At 41.7% G+C, this 17,837-nt stretch overlaps 1 protein-coding gene across 14 annotated transcripts in view; it reads right to left on the bottom strand.

The window, feature by feature from the left end:
- PDE8A (phosphodiesterase 8A) overlaps positions 1-17,837 on the bottom strand; it is a 155,841-nt gene that overhangs the window by 10,046 nt on the left and 127,958 nt on the right. For 12 of the 14 annotated variants that reach the window (XM_021280299.2, XM_065076467.1, XM_065076463.1 and 9 more), the window contains exons 15-22: positions 15,664-15,712; positions 15,282-15,417; positions 13,494-13,692; positions 10,554-10,771; positions 9,571-9,703; positions 4,064-4,228; positions 3,032-3,161; positions 356-2,268 (exon numbers count right to left, since the gene is read on the bottom strand). In XM_021280299.2, the coding sequence (XP_021135974.2) occupies positions 2,162-2,268; positions 3,032-3,161; positions 4,064-4,228; positions 9,571-9,703; positions 10,554-10,771; positions 13,494-13,692; positions 15,282-15,417; positions 15,664-15,712 (1,137 nt within the window). In that variant the 3' untranslated portion in view covers positions 356-2,161. The remainder of the gene's footprint in view (positions 1-355; positions 2,269-3,031; positions 3,162-4,063; positions 4,229-9,570; positions 9,704-10,553; positions 10,772-13,493; positions 13,693-15,281; positions 15,418-15,663; positions 15,713-17,837) is intronic. The other 2 variants (XM_065076464.1, XM_021280298.2) reach the window with 2 other exon arrangements.

Genomic DNA, 17,837 nt, shown 5'->3' with positions numbered 1-17,837 from the left:
GATTGTAGAACCCCTGGAAGGTCAACAAAGACCCTGTGCCCTCCGTCCTACTGTTGTCACTGAGACAGTGGTGAGGTCTGGGTGAGGATCTGAGCCCCACCGGGTTGGGCAACGTACACGCATCGACGAACTAAAGCAAATCACGGAAGGGAATTCCCTGCCCCAACAGCATATAACACAAATACTCCATAGGAAGGGAGAGTACACACGCAGAGTAAGGGCAGCGCCGGCAAAAGGCAGGACACAAACACAAACAGTCGTGAGCTACAACTGCTGACGGCCCTTGAGCCTCATCGGTTTGGAGATGAAGGAGGAACACGGAAACAGGTCACAGCTGCACCTCTTCCTTTCTTACCTGCTTCAAGGCTCCCATTGCTGCCGTCCCTGGACTCCCCCATCCGCCCTGCTCGTGCTTCTTCAGGGAGGGCTCAGAAAGTCTCCAACGCCAGTTGCCTCGGCACTGCCCGCAGCCGGCTATCGTTTCGGTGCTTTGGAGCCTTGCTGCTTCTTCTCGGGATGCTCTTCTCGTCCTTCAGTGGAATCCACGTGGCGCTGCTTTTAGCTGTGAAGAGACTTGTCCAAGGGCACACGAGGGTCTGATGGGCTCGCCAAGGCCGGGCCACCAACACGGAGCCTTGGCAGCCATAAAGCACCTTTCATCACCCTTATGCCGGTCCAACCCCCTCGACTCTTCCCTTCCCCGACAGCAAGCACCTTAGTTATCTTTTTCTAAATAATTTCCTGTATCTATTAGTCTGCAAACTACGAAGGAAACACATTCCAAATTAAATGGCTAGGACTTTGACACTTCTTAAAATACACATTTTATTATTTTCTAGTGTTTGCTATGAAGGTTTAATTCAAATTGTGAAGGTACACAGCCTTTACAAACTTCTCGAGTTCAAGGTTTCTGTGGGTGGTTTTATGTTCTGTTTCTTTCATGGCAGAGGAAAATACATAGGCTATAAAATGCTGAAATTCATTAGATGTCGCCTCCTCGTATGTGCTGTGGAATGCTTTGTAGAAATACCATATAAAATAAGGCAGACTTTGTCAGGGAATTCAGTCATAAAATTTCATGGGAGAAAACAAAAAGTTCCAACATATTATTATTTTTGTAGTGAAGGGAAGATCAGGTGGTCGTCACTGGTTTGGGGGAGAACCACTGCAGTTCTGGTGCTCGGACAGCATACATTTCTTCTTTATTCTACTATTCTCAAGTGAGACCTTTTCAATAGAACTTATTTTAATTAACATAAATCAGACAATATTTAAACATACACATCTATCCTTACAGTGCAATAAAAACGTATCATTGTATAGTATTTTGTATTTGCATTATGAAAATAAAAGGTCTGTACATCAATGAAATGTATATTAATGAGTATGAATCATGTAAATTTGTAATGCATCTAAAGTTGGCTTTGGCTTTTAAGTATTTATAAATTCATAGAAAATATTGAACATCTAACAAAATAAATAAAACATATCATTTTAATCATAGATGCTAACGATCAACCTCAAAAATTCTTGTGTTATTTTTTACATTTGCTACTAAATTTCTTAACGAGAACTCACTTTCAGTAGTGCTCAGAAGTGAATGATTGCACCTTCTGTGATGTGAAAAAATAGAGGACGTGTATTTTTCATAGATCAAAAATTCCTTCATAGAGAGTTGCATTTTAAACGTCTGATTGTTCTATGGAACTGTCTTAAGTGCTCGTAAAAAGCATGTAGCTTTCTCAGAAAAGCTGTGAGTCTCTATCAATAGACATTTCTTTTTCACTTGCGGGATTGAGGATTAAGCAAAATCTCCTAGCGAAGGTCCTTCTCATGAGGATTCTTCAAGGTTCTCTGGCTTCACGCACTGCTATGAAGATACCGCAACAATATGTTTGCTAATAAACCCTCTTCAGTACAAGTACTGCAGCAATCCAGTGTAATTCCACTTGATAGGCTTATTTCTTTGGAGTCCGCACGTGGTAGTTTGTGGAAGTCAACTGCTGACCTCATGTTCTCTCGAATGTGAAAGTTCCCCAAGCGCAGGGGCTTGCCTTACTGTAATACTGAAGAGACCAAAACAAATCTGAAATCACATGAATAAAAGTGAGCTTGAATAAATATGCGTCTGGTTAGCAAATTACACACCATGGTCTAATTGCTATTCTGGTGGTGGTCGAAGGCTCCGCAGCTTCCTTTCATCTAGTCCTTTCCAGTATTTAAAGTTATTATCCAGATGCTGCATCAAATTTGGCAGGTCTGCAAATGCTAGAGAAGAAAGGGCAGAGTGTATTTAGTTTGCGGAATTGAAACAGTCACATGATTCTGTCGGCTTAAATATCATTTGAAATGTCTGGGCAGCTGTGTTAAATAGGAAAGCTGAAATCTGTCATACCGATACCCAAAATGGTTTTGGCTCTATAGCTCTCATCACTCACGTATCGCTCAGGCCACCAACAACCGTTCTGTAAGTCTACTTAACACTGGTACTGCAAGTCCCAGCAAAGGGATCCAGTTTTCCAGGAGGGGCACAGCTAATTATGCTTGTAATTTTTCTACTTCATCAAATCTCAGTCACGTGTCATGATCTGGCATCCAGGAGAGTCACATTTCTGACCACTTCTACCGCCGAGGCAGCACTTGGAAGGAAATAGCTGCTCCCCCAAGCAGTTTCCAGGCTGTAGAAATTTGTCTTGAAGAATAACTGATATTAACATGGACAAAATGACTGTGCCCAAAGTGCTATCAAGGAGAATACGTCCTGTTCTCCACTTACAGAGATGAAAGTTAAAGCGAAGGAAGTTAAACATTGCCTAAACCTAATATATTAAAGAGAATCCAGAAGAATGGCTTGTAGCAGTACCAAAATACTTCTAAGCAATAATGAAGTTATTAAGCTTACTTGAACTGCAGAGATCTTCCCTTTTCTCCCCCTTTCTTTAGGAGCCATAAGAAAGTGATTTTATATCGCAGTAGTTTCAAGTGTTCACAAAACGCTTATTGTCAGGAAGTATAGCAGAGTTTTACTTACCATCCCAGGCATCAAACATATCGGTGATGAAGTAATCAATGAATGATATTTGGGATTTGGGGATGCTGCAAGTATTTCTGTCAAAAACTGGCATCACGACGGGTAAACCTTGCCTCTTTTCTTCATCAGTCTGCAAAAAAACACTCTTGCGATTATTCATCTACGACACATTCTGTTAATGGGCTTCGTTTAGCAGCGGATTGTTTGGCACTGACTAGAGCATGCAACTGCTAAATAAACAGAGCAACCTGAATAAATCTGAACAAGCACTGGTTTAATTTCAAGCACCTGGTTGTCCAGGTTTCAGCGACACAGCAGACAAATAGTGCCTTCCAGTGTTTCCCACAAAGTGCTACATTGACCTTCTGCATCTGCACACAGAGCTGAGCCTAAGGAACTTCACACATTACTGAGTTATGACAGGAGATAAAAGACGCTCAGCTATTCTCAATCTCTGATGGAAGCCACATTCTGTACAACTCAGGGATGGCAAAATATGGGTTTTTAACCTCTTTCCCCCCACCTCAAAGTACCAAGACCCAATTGGGGTATTTGGTCTATCATCTGTAATAATGATTCTGCCTCCTCCTTCTCCCAGTCTTCTTAAAACCTTTCTTCAGCACAGGTCTTACAGCATTTTTTGGAGGGAGTGCTGTTCCTGTGCTAACAGCAGGACCCGATGGCCCTGTTCTTGAGGCACAGCCCGCGCGGGGTGCGCAAAGGCACCCTCCTCCGCCTCTCGTGATGCGAATGCATTTGCAGACAAACCTCAAAAGCCCAGCTCCAAACTGAACAACTCGAAAGCTTACATTTTTTAAAAAACAAACTGCAGAAGTTGTCAACTTTCATCTCTCTGAAGGCATCTAGTCTTGTATCGGCATGAGCAACATCCCGTTATTTAAAATAGAAGAGTCGTTTATTTTTCGCGTGAGGTTACGGAGCCTTAGGTGTTCTGCGGCAGCGTACGCACCCTTCTTTTCCCCGCTAAAGAGATGCTGATGGGGTTTCAGCAGCCCGTTTCAGCTGCCTTACCTGTGCAAAGTACTCCTCGGAGATGCGTCCTGCCCACTCGATACACTGCTCCATGGGCCTGCACGGGTTGGAGATGTCAGCGCACTTTATCAGCATGCGTTTGATAAGGATACGGTTTTCGGGAGACGTGAGAACAGTTTTGATTGACTCTCCATCACCATTATTCTGCAACATTGAAGAATTAAAACCAATCCATTAGCAAGATCTCTGCGCGCTTACTCAAAAGCTTTGAGCCCTGGGAATGCTTTCAGCAGGGATCAGTCCTGCTACCAGATACCATATTCGATATCCAACCAAATTTATAGGGGGATTATGAATGTTAGACACAGCTCTGAACTAGCGCTGAACTCCAGTTTCTGGATTTAGTCACTGTCCTTGTGACAGATCTCTTGGACATCTTTGGGCAAGTCATCTAATCCCCCTCTGCCTCCTTAAAAGTGTGGAGAGGATCCATTCATCACTACACACAGAGTTATGAGCACTCTGTAGCCAGAGAAATGTAATTCCCTGCTGAAATCCAAGGATTAATGGACTTGCACATTAAGAGTGGAAGAGCTGGTTTTAAAAAAAGGACTGACCCGAGATGCATGGTCATCATCTGCACGCAAACCTCGTCAGCATGAGCATCAATCACTGTGACAGCACTGCTGCTATTAGGAGAGGCAGATCCCACACTGCACGCTCCTTCCCTTCCCCTGGAGCCGTGTCAGTCCACCAGTCTCTCACCTGACCGGGGATTTTGCTTTCTGAGAGTTCGTCAGTATTAAAGCCATATATTAGAAACACGGTTCCGAATAGTCTCAGCTTGCCTCGGCAAGTCTAGGAAAGTTTTCAGCCCACACACAGCTTATATTTGGTTCCCAGGCTGCGCATAAAAGCACGTCAATGGCACTCTGTATTTGGAGCCGGTATTCAGCTACAATGAGTAAAGGCTCCAATGATCCAGGCTAGAAGCTCTTTTCTGTGGAGCTTTGATGAAGTAAATTTCCAAGTCTCTTCCAAAATCTCTTAAAAAATTATGTATAAGTACAACATTATTACTCCACTCTTTCGGGATAGGTAGTTATAGAAATTCACAACACAGTCTACTTGGAATAGAAACTCTTTGAAAGCAAGAAATACATTAGACTTTCCTGGCACCTAACAAGGTCTTGGTCTATAGTCAGAGCAGTGAAGTAATAACAGTAATAATAATGATAATTGTAATAATAATAGTAATAATAATAGTAATAATAGTAATAATAGTAATAATAATAATAATAATAATAATAATAATAATAATAATAATAATAATGTGCCAGCAGCTCCTGCAGTACGAAGAGGGAGATATAAAGCAGCAGAAACATTCTGATCTCTTATTAGGACATATTTTTCAAAAGAAAGTTCTTGTGGGGAAAAAGTTCTTCATGAAGGAAGAAATTAACAATAATTTTAAAAATATATTATTTGGTGGCATACTGGTACAGAAACACCAGCTCCACAGTTCCTACCACAATGAGACTCCCAGACCATTTATTTTCCCTCATTTTGAGAAATGTGGAAGGGAAAATACAGAGGAAACAAAAGTGAGGTGCATACATCTCCAAAGGCATGGCAAACCTACATCTGAGAAAGCCAAAGTGAAGTGATGGAAGCTCCAGAAACACAACGAGGGTGTAAAAATTAAGAATGGAAAATGATTAGAGATCATTCAGTTATGGAGAATAGAGAGTATCCTCGTAGGTAAATCACCAGGAATCAAAAGAGGATGTTCGCTTCCGTGATCCGTTCAAACCAAGGGCACGGTTCCACTTGCTGGATACGGATGTCTTGGGAATAAAATGTGCTAACTGTGCGTAGTCCCAGCATCCTGCTCAGAGTGCAGAGGTGTCCCTGCATGTCAGATGTTGGCTTCCTGTCATAGGCTTAGGTGACATCATGAAGGGAAATGGGAGGATAAAGGATGCTGGAGCTGGAAAGGGTGGGTTTTTTTCAGTTTATGAAACAAAAGAAGAAAGGAAACAAACAGTGCAGCTTCTCAGCGTGGCTCTTTGAACAAATACGTATAAAAATAATAAATAAAAAAGTAAGTGGAACTATCGCATTTGGAACACAGCTCGGCCTGCAAACACTACACTGAGTCACTGCCGTGGCTGGAAACACGGCCAGGAAACACACGCTGCTGTGCAACCGGACAGACAACCAGGCTGGACAGGGGATCAGTGCTGTTCCGCGAGTAACAACCACAGTACACAACTGGGCTCACCCACACACACTGCAGTAGGAACCTGCTGAAATGACAAACTCGCTCAGCCAAAAGAAGGGAAACATTATGCTTCTTGTTTTCAATAGAAGTTATATAGCCTTTGTCTTTCTTCCCCTCCCGGGGCAGAATTTGCCTTCTGGAGCAGATTATTTCCCTTCAGCCCCAGGGGATCAAAGGCAGAATTAAACATTTGATTTTTATATGTCACTGTATTTGTTTTTACAGGTCCAAGCCTCGTCCTTCACAGAATCCCAGAATGTCAGGGATTGGAAGGGACCTGGAAAGCTCGTCCAGTGCAATCCCCCCATGGAGCAGGAACACCCAGATGAGGTTACACAGGAAGGTGTCCAGGCGGGTTGGAATGTCTGCAGAGAAGGAGACTCCACAACCCCCCTGGGCAGCCTGGGCCAGGCTCTGCCACCCTCACCGGGAAGAAGTTTCTTCTCAAATTTAAGTGGAACCTTTTGTGTTCCAGTTTGAACCCGTTACCCCTTGTCCTACCATTGGTTGTCACCGAGAAGAGCCTGGCTCCATCCTCCTGACACTCACCCTTTATATATTGATCACCATTAATAAGGTCACCCCTCAGTCTCTTCCAAGCTCAAGAGCCCCAGCTCCCTCAGCCTTTCCTTTCTCAGGAGCACTGAGAGAACAGGTCCTCTGGTGAGCCGACATGGCAGGCAGCACCGAGGGGTGAGCAGGGTAGCAGTGGGATGAATAAAGCGGCTCCTGCATCTGCAGACGATCGTGCACAGACAGCAAAGCCTCCTGCCTTTTCCTGGCCGGCTCTCTTGCTTGTATTGCTCCTCCTTCTTGTCTTCTTGACTGTTACACTTAAGGAATGGATCAGAGAAATGCTTGGCCTCACAACTTTGAATCCATTGCTGGCCTTATGCTTCCATTAAAAATGTCTATCAGGCATCTGAGTAAACGTACCGGTGTGTTATTTCTTTAAACCATTCTATGCAAAACTGGTTCTGTGGAAAATTCCACAATCATAAATTAATACATACATATGTTTCAAAAAAAGGTCTGCAATGAAACAGCTTGATCATGTACAACTAGAGTTGTAGGCTAGGCTGCAGGCTGACACTTCACATTAAAAGGTTTTGTTTAATACTGTTCATAACTGCCAATTTAAACTGTTTGGTTGAAGTTTCCCCACCAGGTGTCCGCCTCAGGCAAAGATAGTTTTTTTCCTCCTGAAAACTGCAGTTAAAAATGTTTTGGTGGCTTCTAAATACGAGGTCAGGAGAAACAGACTCTTCATGCTGCTGTTAAAAATTATTGCTGTTTTTCTCTTTTTTAATACCCTCGCATCTTTACGAGCGAGGACCTGGAATTCAGTCAGAGGGATGGTTTGGGGGTAAACCAGTCACCACCCCTGTGAAAATCTGCTTGACAAATTGCAAGCTTTGGAGGAAAAAAAAGCTGTGGTTTGCGTAGACTGGGATTGCTGGAGCCTGGGACTGGATGCAAACAAGGCGAAGGGAAGGAGCAGAGTGGCACAAAGTGAACTGTGAAGGAGAGAGGAGACGCATGAGCAACCAGAACTGGAAGAGGGGTGAATGCTGACAAAAGGGGACTTGTTGAGTGAGGAAGATGGTGCTGGGACACGGAGGAGGAAGAGAGGCAGAGCTGGAGGGAAGCCAAGGAGCACAATGGTGGGTGAGGAGGGAAAACAGGAGGACAAGACAGCGGGCAGCGAAGGGGCTTGGAACTCAAAACAGAGTCAGTGAAAGACAGGACGCGATGAAACCACTAAGGGCTGACTGCACCATGTGCATATAAACAGAGTCGTTATGTTGAAAAGATGGTGGTAGTCCTGTCACTTGGTAACCTCTGACAGCAACTTCACAATTTAAGCCTGGTTTTCACTGTGCTTGCTTTATTTGTAATAGGTAGAAGACCAACTGTGCTAAGCCTTTGTTATGGCTTAGCTATTAAATGATCAACCTAAGGACAAATGTGTGCACAAACTAGTTCTGGTCATCTCTAGGTTCTGGTAGCAGGGAACAGGCACTTGTAACAAAATGTAGATCCATCCTGTGCAACGAACTTCATAATTACACAAGGTTGAACACAGCACCCTCAAAGATCAACAGTATTAGTCTGTCTGTGACTTTAAGTCACATTCTGCACCGTGAGGCTGTCTGGGAAAAATACTTCATAACCACAGACTTAACAGCTGTTCTCCTAGTTTAGCCAGTAAAACCAGAATCCTACTGGGACTTTGGCTTCACATAGTTCTCATTAGTAGTGCTGGGTGCCAAGAACAAAGCTAATTCTAGCATATACTCCTGTGGACAAAGGTACTCCCCTCCAGTTAAGCTCCAATCTGCTTCTGATGGGTGAAGGAACAAGACCCGTTGCTCTCCAGCCTTCAGATAATAAAAAGACTTCCTCCCCCATTACGCACAACAGTCATAAATGTGGCTTTCTAAAAAACATGGTAAGAAAACACAGAAAACCTTAACAGCTCCTGCAGGACATTGCCGCCGATGCAAACTTTATTATAACCATTTCTGAAAATCTTCTCTTTGCAAAAAAACATTCCAACAAAATTATACGCTGCTCTTACTGGCAACAAAACTGCTGGTTGAGGCTGTTACTGAAACTGGTGTGGGTTTTCAGAATGAGCTCTTAACAGGCAATTTCATTGTGTCCACGGGGTTCCAGATGGCTATTGATTATGTCTATATGATACATAATGCCACTATCATCTATTTTCAAGATTAAAAAACAAAGCAGACAGAAACCCCACGAATGCTGCCAGGCAGCGCTGAAGGCTGAGGGGCCTCATTTCCAGAGAATGCACCATCTGGCAGTCAATACACCAGCCCTGATGCTGCTCTCCTGTTGTGAGGGAGTAATTCAGTTTCTGTTCCGAGGCACATCTTGGCACTTTTGCAGAAAGGACCAACAACTAGTGGCTCTTGCCACTAGCACTCCCTCCATGGGAGCGACTGGGTTCATCAAAATCACATTTTTAACAGGAAAATACACAACCCAAGCTTCTGGTCCCAAGTACAACACCATAGCACTGCAATATTAATAGGATCCAAGTGAGTTTCACTCATCCTGAGAATGTGTTACAACCATGTTAAGCAGAAAGGGATTCAAACCCAGAGGTGAAAGACACTTCGAGTCTCTCTCCACGTTTCTGATAAACTTTCTCAGAACACCATGTGGGCATTTCCTGCTGCCAGGTTTCCCCAGTCCCTGCCTAGTCATTTTAAGGAGGACTTGCAGTGTTGCTTACCCCGTTTTCTTCTAGCGCTGCCAAGGGTTTATTAATGCTGTTGACAAACTTGTTGACATGCTCAAAGTGCTTTGTCATTTCTGTTGCTAAGACCATGTCAATAATGGCTTGGCGAAGGGTTCGATACTCATTCCTGTTTAAAGAAGGAAACAATTAAGAATGCTGGCTAGTTCACAACGGGCTGCTTGCTAAAACAAGTCTAACAAAAACGCTACAGACCATTTCCATTGAAGAGAGGTGCTGGGGGAAGAAAGAACAGTAAGAAAGGCTTGGGATCTACGCTGGATGAAGTACCTTTTGGTGTGCCAAGACATACGTGCTAGAGGCATGACTGGACCTCTAGGAGAAACAGCATGGGAGCCGGTCAGGACAGACAGCAGCTCCTCAGGAAGGCTGCCAGGACGTGCCACACCGGCACGTCCCCAAGGCTTCCAGCACAGGCACTCGGCAGTGGCTCATCCTCCAGACATGTTTTCACCAACGCTGTTCTCCTGTGTCTTTAGAGGACTGAGGCAATGGTCGCATCATCGCCCTAAATGCCTTTTTAGACTGGAAGAAGAACAGGTCCTTCGCTATCCTTCCCAGAGCAACGAGGCATTTAATTTTTAGCTGATGCTCTGTGACTCTCTATATCCTTGTTCTACCCAACAAACATCTACTCACTCAGCCATAGCTTGTCTTCTACGTCCAATGACACAAAATTATTCTTCTAGACTTGCTAACATTCAGATTTACACTAAATCCCTTAGATAGGATCTACCTTTTTATTCATGGAAGGAACAGAAACCATGGGATTACTCCTAAGTCTGTGCAGGACAAGCAGAAGCCCTCTGCTGGTTTAGAAGCAAACTTCTGTAAGGGCTGCAGATATATCCACAAGGCACTGCCCTCCTCTAGGATGCTTATTTGCATTATCTTCTGTTACACGGAAGAAAGTGAGAGATGCTAATGGGCAGACAAAGGACCCTGGGTTTTAAGCTTACCTCTCCATGTTTTTAAATATATTGCATTTGTCATCCTGGGTGGTGAGCTGGAAAGCCAGGGCAGCGTGGTGGCTCTCCAGCACTGCAGTGTCGTTGTAGAGAATCGCTAGCTCGCTGCCAGCATTGCACAGGAAAGAATTTGTTCTTCCTGGGTGATCCACGTCATGGACTGTGGCAGCAATGAGTGCAGCAACCTCATCAATCGGATCCAAAGTTTGCTGAAAATAGAAGGATGCTCAGTTTTTCTGGCAGACTCATTAGAAACCCTACACTGTCCATAAGATTAAGCCAAGTTGCTGAGGAACAAAAGCCAGAACTCTCAAGATCAGTAAGGGTCAGACATTCTAGGCAGAGCAATGGAAAATTCATTATAAGCTTCATTGAACACTCCATGACTCTTTTGGCCACTTGGTGCCTCTTCAATTTTGCCTCAGCTGCACCTTTGACAAAGCACATCCAATTAAACAAACGCAAAGTAATAAATTAGTTCATGTTTTCTAACAACAAAGAAACCACCTTCACTTGGAGCTAGGGTATTTGGCTTGGAAAAAAAGACCAATACTGCTAAAAATTACTCCATTTCCAGCAGACCCCTTCATTTCTTTTGGATACTTAATTAGTCCTAATCACATTCCACTTACGTGACAGCTAGATTTAAGGTTTCTAAGGAATGTTTCCCATATATCTAGTTCAATAATAACAGAGTCCTGGGGCTACGGCTAATGAATTCTATGAAGAATACTTGATGGTTTACATCCATGGGAAAACTCCATGACACTCTGTCCTATAATTTCGGTGTCAGATTCTGATTCTCTTAGCATGCTGCACTCCGTGCTTTATTTCTACTTACACTGGTCATTGCTTTATGTCTAATTGTATCTACTCTATAATGAAATACAGAACTATCTGAGTTTGAGTGTTTTAATACTGTATTAATATCATAAAGGAGAAAAAGAACCAAGCATCATAGAAATGTGTTGTATATGCTGTGTTTATACTGGGCTTTTTGTAAGGGATCGCAGATACAAAACAATTATGTTAAAAATTGTAATAAAATGAAAGAGACACAGGAGCAGAAATGTTCCCAGTTGGATCTGGGAACAGAGCAGATCATTTCCATTCCAATTAACTTGAATTTAAGGTCCAAATTCTCTCCTGGCTTTGACAGTAGACTTGGTAGGTAAAAAGACAACTCCTACCATACTGTACACCTCCCAAATTAATGTGGTGACTCTACTTTGATGGAGCAAAGATCTTATTCATTGAGGCCTGTCAAGAGGGTCTTGTGGACAACAAGAAAAGGCAAATAATTATTTCTACTCTAGGTTCACGGTTCACATTGTCTGCAATACTATCTGCCACGTGTTAGCTTCTTACTTTCAGCTGCTGCTCATTGGATTCTATTTTTGTGGGATGAAGTTAGGAGAGCTTTTTAGAACAGGTTCTCCCCAGAGGGACACACTGACCAGTGCTCAGTCTGGCTGAGACAGACCTGTGCAGATGGGAAGTGCCCAGAAACTGGACAATACTTGACCTGTAGGACCACAGCAGTGTATCTCACACCTATTTCCTGAGTCTGACATAACAAACTATGCAGGGATTTACAGCACCTTTACCCCAGTTTGAGGTAAAGGAGTCTAAATTTGCCATCCTCACTCCTGTGGCACAGATGTGGAAATGATTCTGATAATACTGCTGCAATTTGGGAGACAGCAAAAACTGCCAGGCAAGAACAGAGTTCAATTTACCGAAAAAGAATTGTCTCAGCGTGAATCTGAGTGGCAGAATCTGGCCTTTTGTTTTTAGGTCAAGTCGAACTCTGGACAACACAAAAGCAGCTGGGCTGTAACTTTGAAAAGATAAAGGGAGAATTTTGAACTTTGATCCTGCTCCTTCTGCTGCTACAACATTTTTTTCTCTTCCTATGCCTACAGAGGAATGGAAATAACATTCTGGAAAAGGAGGAGGCAATCATGCTTCTGTGGCATTGAAATGAGTCCAGATATTGTCTGGTTTTCATAGATATTCTTGGGAAGACCAGCTAAACCTCTGGCAAATCAGGGGCTGAAAATATCCAGTGAAGTTCTATTCCCACTTGGCATATCGTATTTGTAAGTCAGCCTCTGGAGAGCACACTAATGAGCTGCAGCTCCAGGTTAGGAGACTTCTACAGTTTTAATGAGCTGTCAGAAGCCTGTTTACAGTCACAAATGTCTCAGCCAGGTGCCCATCACTAGCACTACCCTTAGGCGGGCCAACTCCGGGTAGAAATGTCTATCCAAAAATGCAGCTCAGAAATATGTCCTACTACTCCACCGCATACACATGCGAGCACTGTTTTAATTCCACTTCTCCGGTCTGCCCTCTGGGCATGCGAGAACAAAGTTTGCTCTGATTTATTCTGGTTGTCAGTGTCTCTAATTCGCCACTGGGTGCTATGGTACAAGGAACTTTGAGAAGTAATGTGTTTCAATACTCTTCTCCAATGCAGTCTCTTTAAGCCTCAGGGCATCTTGTCCAGTGGGTGATGTGGTTTTGGAAGCACTAAACCTATTTTATGGTCTATACTGTCCTGGGAGCCTTCTGCAAAATTACCATCACAAGGCGTAAAATGTGGTGGTTTATTACATTAAATCTGTATATGGTATGTACCACCACAAAAATAATCATGTCATTTCCCATCTGAGGAAGTTTAACTATAAGAAGGTTTTAAAAGGAGATTTCTTATTCTCCCATCAAGAATACCTTGATTCCCATAATATTAGTATCCATCCTTCCACACATTCTATAAGAGAGATCCTAGAACTCATGTGAAGCAGCCTAGTTCTTTCACCTCAGCGTTGCTAAACTGGAAGGCACTTGGCACCTTTTTTACAGAGATCTTCCTTTGATTGCCCTTGTACTTCTCACCTACACTGTTTCTTATAAACGTGGACTTACCTTTACTCTTTCTTTAGACAAGAAATAAGCAGTGGCATGTAGTACATCTGCTGAATGAGTAGAATTATGGTAGGAGTTGGAGGAATGGTAGTTGGCTTCAATAACTTGTAACCACGACCTCAGAGTTGATTCTGAACAGTTTAGGAATTCACAGATTCCAAAGCGAGCAAATATTTTGAGACCCAGATAAACCAAAGGCCTGTGGAGAAAAAGAAACACAAAGTTTCAAAACAAATGAGCTTGAAAGAATATGATATAGTATAACTAGGATTAACCTATAGAGCATTTTTAACCAGGGACATGTCAGATTAAGGTGTTCTGGCAGCAAATGGCTGGGCCAGGTTTTGCCATTTCTTGGCTTTACTACCATATATCTGCTTGGACTTGAAGACAATACTAATAACATATTCATAGTTGTGATTCATTGAAGATCACTTAAATTCTCTTAATAAATGAATTGCTTTATTTAAACACAGGAGGAAGCAATCATATTTACAATACCTTTAATAAGAGCACAGGCAACAAGTGCCTCTTTTGTCCCACTGTGATCTCTCCAATCAATAGGAACAGAGAAACCTATCTGTTGATCTCATGCATGTTGGCTGGGATAATTAATTTTTAAGTTACTGCAATGTGTATATTAAATGTTGTAAATCACACAGACAAGACTACATTTTGAATTTTTTTTTTTTAATTACTGTATCTATAGCATATAATTAGAAATGGGAACATAGTAAAGCAAAAAATATGCTAAAGTAACTGGGTGCAATTACTCCACTTACAATAAAATCACTTTGAAGAAAAATTAAAAATGGATTTTTTTCCACTGTTTTTAGCTCACAAAACCATGGTCTAAAAATTAACTGCATATATGTTAACTAAAAACCTGATATCTTCCTTAGACACTATTTTTGAATATATTTCAAAGCTCTTACAAGTCTGAGATTTTGATGAGGGCTTAAGATAGTCAATCAATTGCAGGATCAAGCCTCCAAATTAGTGTCTCATAGAAGCTTTAAAATAAGACAAAGCACGATACATGAAACTAGACCCCAAGGAGAACTTTTGACAGGCATCAGCAAATAAAAACAAGGATTTAAACACAAAGATCAATTTACAGTCTTAGTGGGAGCATTTGCTGCTAATGAAGCACAGTCTATCAGACCTGTTGATCTGCTTTTGAAAAGTTCTGTGATGGAAACTGGTATGCCCTACCTTTTATCAGTAAATATTCTTCAGTTAATCTTATACAGAAAATGTAGCCTGCCAAGATTTTAGCATAAAGACCTTTCTCTAATCCCAGAGAAAGGCAGCGGGAATTCTGCTGAAAAGACATATTTGAGCTGTTTAGGAACAAAAGTTACCCAATTACATAGAGAGAAAATAAAACATGATCTGTATCAACTGATCAAATGAAGACCAGCATGTTGACTCTGTGTGTAGTTGGGCATAATTTGGATCCCCACAAGACAACAGTTTTATTTGTAGAACTTCTCTATTATTGAGAACAGAAAAGGAACGCGTTTAAAATGATGTTGGTTTGTTACTATACCATATCAAAGATATATAATCTTCACTTACATCCACTGGGAATCTGCAGGAAATAGTGTCTGATGAAACAGAAGATATTTAAGGGATTCATACAAAACTAGAAATGACAGCAAGAAAATCTGAAACATTTGCCTTTGAAAATGAAAGTAATTCCATTTTAAAAGCACACGTAGAGAAATTAAAAACATTTAAGTCAGTTTTCAGCAACTTAAATTAGGAGCTCTTGAGTTTACTGACCTTTTATGGGTGGCAGCCTCAAGTTCAAAGATATCGAAGTCCCAGTGTTCCTCATTTTCCATCGCCTGTGTTATCCGTGGGGGGATGTCATTGAGGGAGATTGGAGAGATCAAACTGCCAGCGACCTGGTGAGTTTCTGTTGGGGAATGTATTTGCAGATCACTGTTAATAACCCTGACATACAATTTTACTCAATGTACATGTTTTCCGTAGTAAAGCCTGGCAATTATCATTTCTATAAAGCTCAATAATGCTACAGAAGAATGCTTATAAATAAAATTAAAACAAAGCTTATAAAAATAAACACCTGACCACATTTCCTCCGTTTCTTACATTTCTTAACAAGCTTTAATATCTCAGTAATTGCCAAATAAAAACTTACGTTTTGCTGACAATATGTATTCGTTCCCTGATAATCTTCGTAAACCATCCTGTTAAATAAACGTTGAGAGTTACATGCAGGGTATTGTACAAATGTCTGTAAGATGCTGACACCAAGCAGGAGCACAATGGCTCTAGGGACGCCTGGCTGTGGTCTGGCACCGTCATCAACGCCACTTCTCTCTTATTTGTGTGTACTGGTCAGATTTACCTGTTTTATATACAGCTCATAACGGATGAGAAACTGCAAGATACGGGACACAATATGAAGTCGGGTACAAGCTCAGACGTCTCAGGTGCAGGTGGAGTGACAGCCTCACACCCACCTTTGTCTGGACAACACGGACGAGGGTTCTGGACGTGTGTCACAAACCAGACACGGCCAAGAATGGCTCTGAGGCTTCCCTTCCATCAAAGCATAACATATGCCTGCTTATTCTCCAACTCCGTGCCTCCTAGGCGTCAATCTGGCATGATGCCTAGATGTGCAAACTGAGATGAAAGATTAAAACTAACAGAATCATATTCTTAATGTTTACTTTTCAGCTCACAATTCTAAATGCCGTGGCCCGTATCCTGATTCCTCTTTCGATGTATACAGCAGCTAGTTACTGCGTATTAATGTTTAGCCCATGACGTAAAACAAGAGTTATTAAAAATTTAAATCTTTCTGAATGTTCCTAACAGTGCTATGCACCCAAAGTATAGCAGAAGTGAATGTGGATGCTATAGCTGAACACGCGATGCCTGCACTGAATTGTTACATCTCATTTTTATTTTCACATTTGTAAGTAAATTAGGCTGGAGTTTTGTGATTTAAAAGGGAGTTCTACTCCTATAACTGGCTCAGTGACCCTTCAATCGCACTGCTATGGCACAAGTATTTAGGACACCAGATGCTGTGTATTGTGCAGAATCAACGATTAGTTTTTCAAGAACTGAAATACCAGGTGTAATTGTATCTGGCAAATCCATCTTTGAACTCCAAATGCCCTTCCCATCATGAATTCTGCTTGAGAGTTCAAATCCAATAACCTGCTACTAGTTCCCTACTCAGACATAACTTTGAACATTAAATGTAATAATATAATATTGTTTTCAACAGACCCTTTGCGGGAAAAATGTTTCTCCCAGATAATTTTAAAACTTGTAATATACCATATACCCTCATGCTCTGAAATGGATTTTCTCAGCTTTTCTATTGCTCCATAAAATAGCCTTTGTTTTAGTTTTAGTAAGGACTTTGTGTTTCGCAGTTTTGTTACCTACATGTGCTGGAACCATGGACTGAATACAGTCAGAAGACAAATGTATCTAAGAATCAACAATCACAAAAAGGAGAAAAGAGTTGAGTTTATGGACTGTGTGCATTCAGCAGGAGAAAAGATTCACTTTGAGACTCTAATGATTACAGGTATCAATATTCTTCCTGCATATTTATAGTTAAGGTAACAATATATTTTGTGTACTCTGTTAGTAAATTCAGCCACTCAGGTCTTCTCCTGGAATCCTTAAAGTCTCTTTTACGTTTCTCATGATTAAATATTTGCTCCAGGTTTTCAAAAGGCAAAAATATACGTAACCTGTTTAAACATTCTGATGGATACTGCAGAGGTGTCTTGATAGTTACAGCATGAAATGATGATAGCCCAGATAACAGCTCACCTCTTGTGAGCCTTTTTGCACCCAACACACTGTCCATTTTTTTCCTGAGGTAGCTTTTTATATGCAACCCACAAACTAATGGGGATATTTACCCTTAAGGCACAGGTAACGTTCATCCAAGTTCACCGAGTTATTATCAGGAGGGTCAGACTCCAGGCCCTGAAGGTTTGAATTGAATTCTTGGTTTGCTACATGCCCTTTGTTCAACTTTGGGTACAACACTTCTTTTCCCAATGCCCACATTCCTCGTTTCATAACATAACAACATAATACATGCCTTCTTCAGTCTTTTTCTTGCATTATTTGTTTAAAGTATTAGTTCTGCGGAGCAGGATTGTATTTTAAAATGCGAACATTCATGTTTTTAGCTCAAAGCATTCTGGTCTTTCTATGAGTCTCTACAGGTATAAATATAATCCAAGAAATAGCAGCAAAAACATGTATTTTGCATTCTTTTGAAAACACATTCTTTCTATACACTGAAAAGTTCCCAAACATGCCATTCTAATC

This window comes from Columba livia, chromosome 11 (genome assembly GCF_036013475.1).
Source record: "Columba livia isolate bColLiv1 breed racing homer chromosome 11, bColLiv1.pat.W.v2, whole genome shotgun sequence".
NCBI classification, from domain to species: Eukaryota; Metazoa; Chordata; class Aves; order Columbiformes; family Columbidae; genus Columba; species Columba livia.
This window is presented reverse-complemented; position numbering and strand designations above follow the sequence as displayed.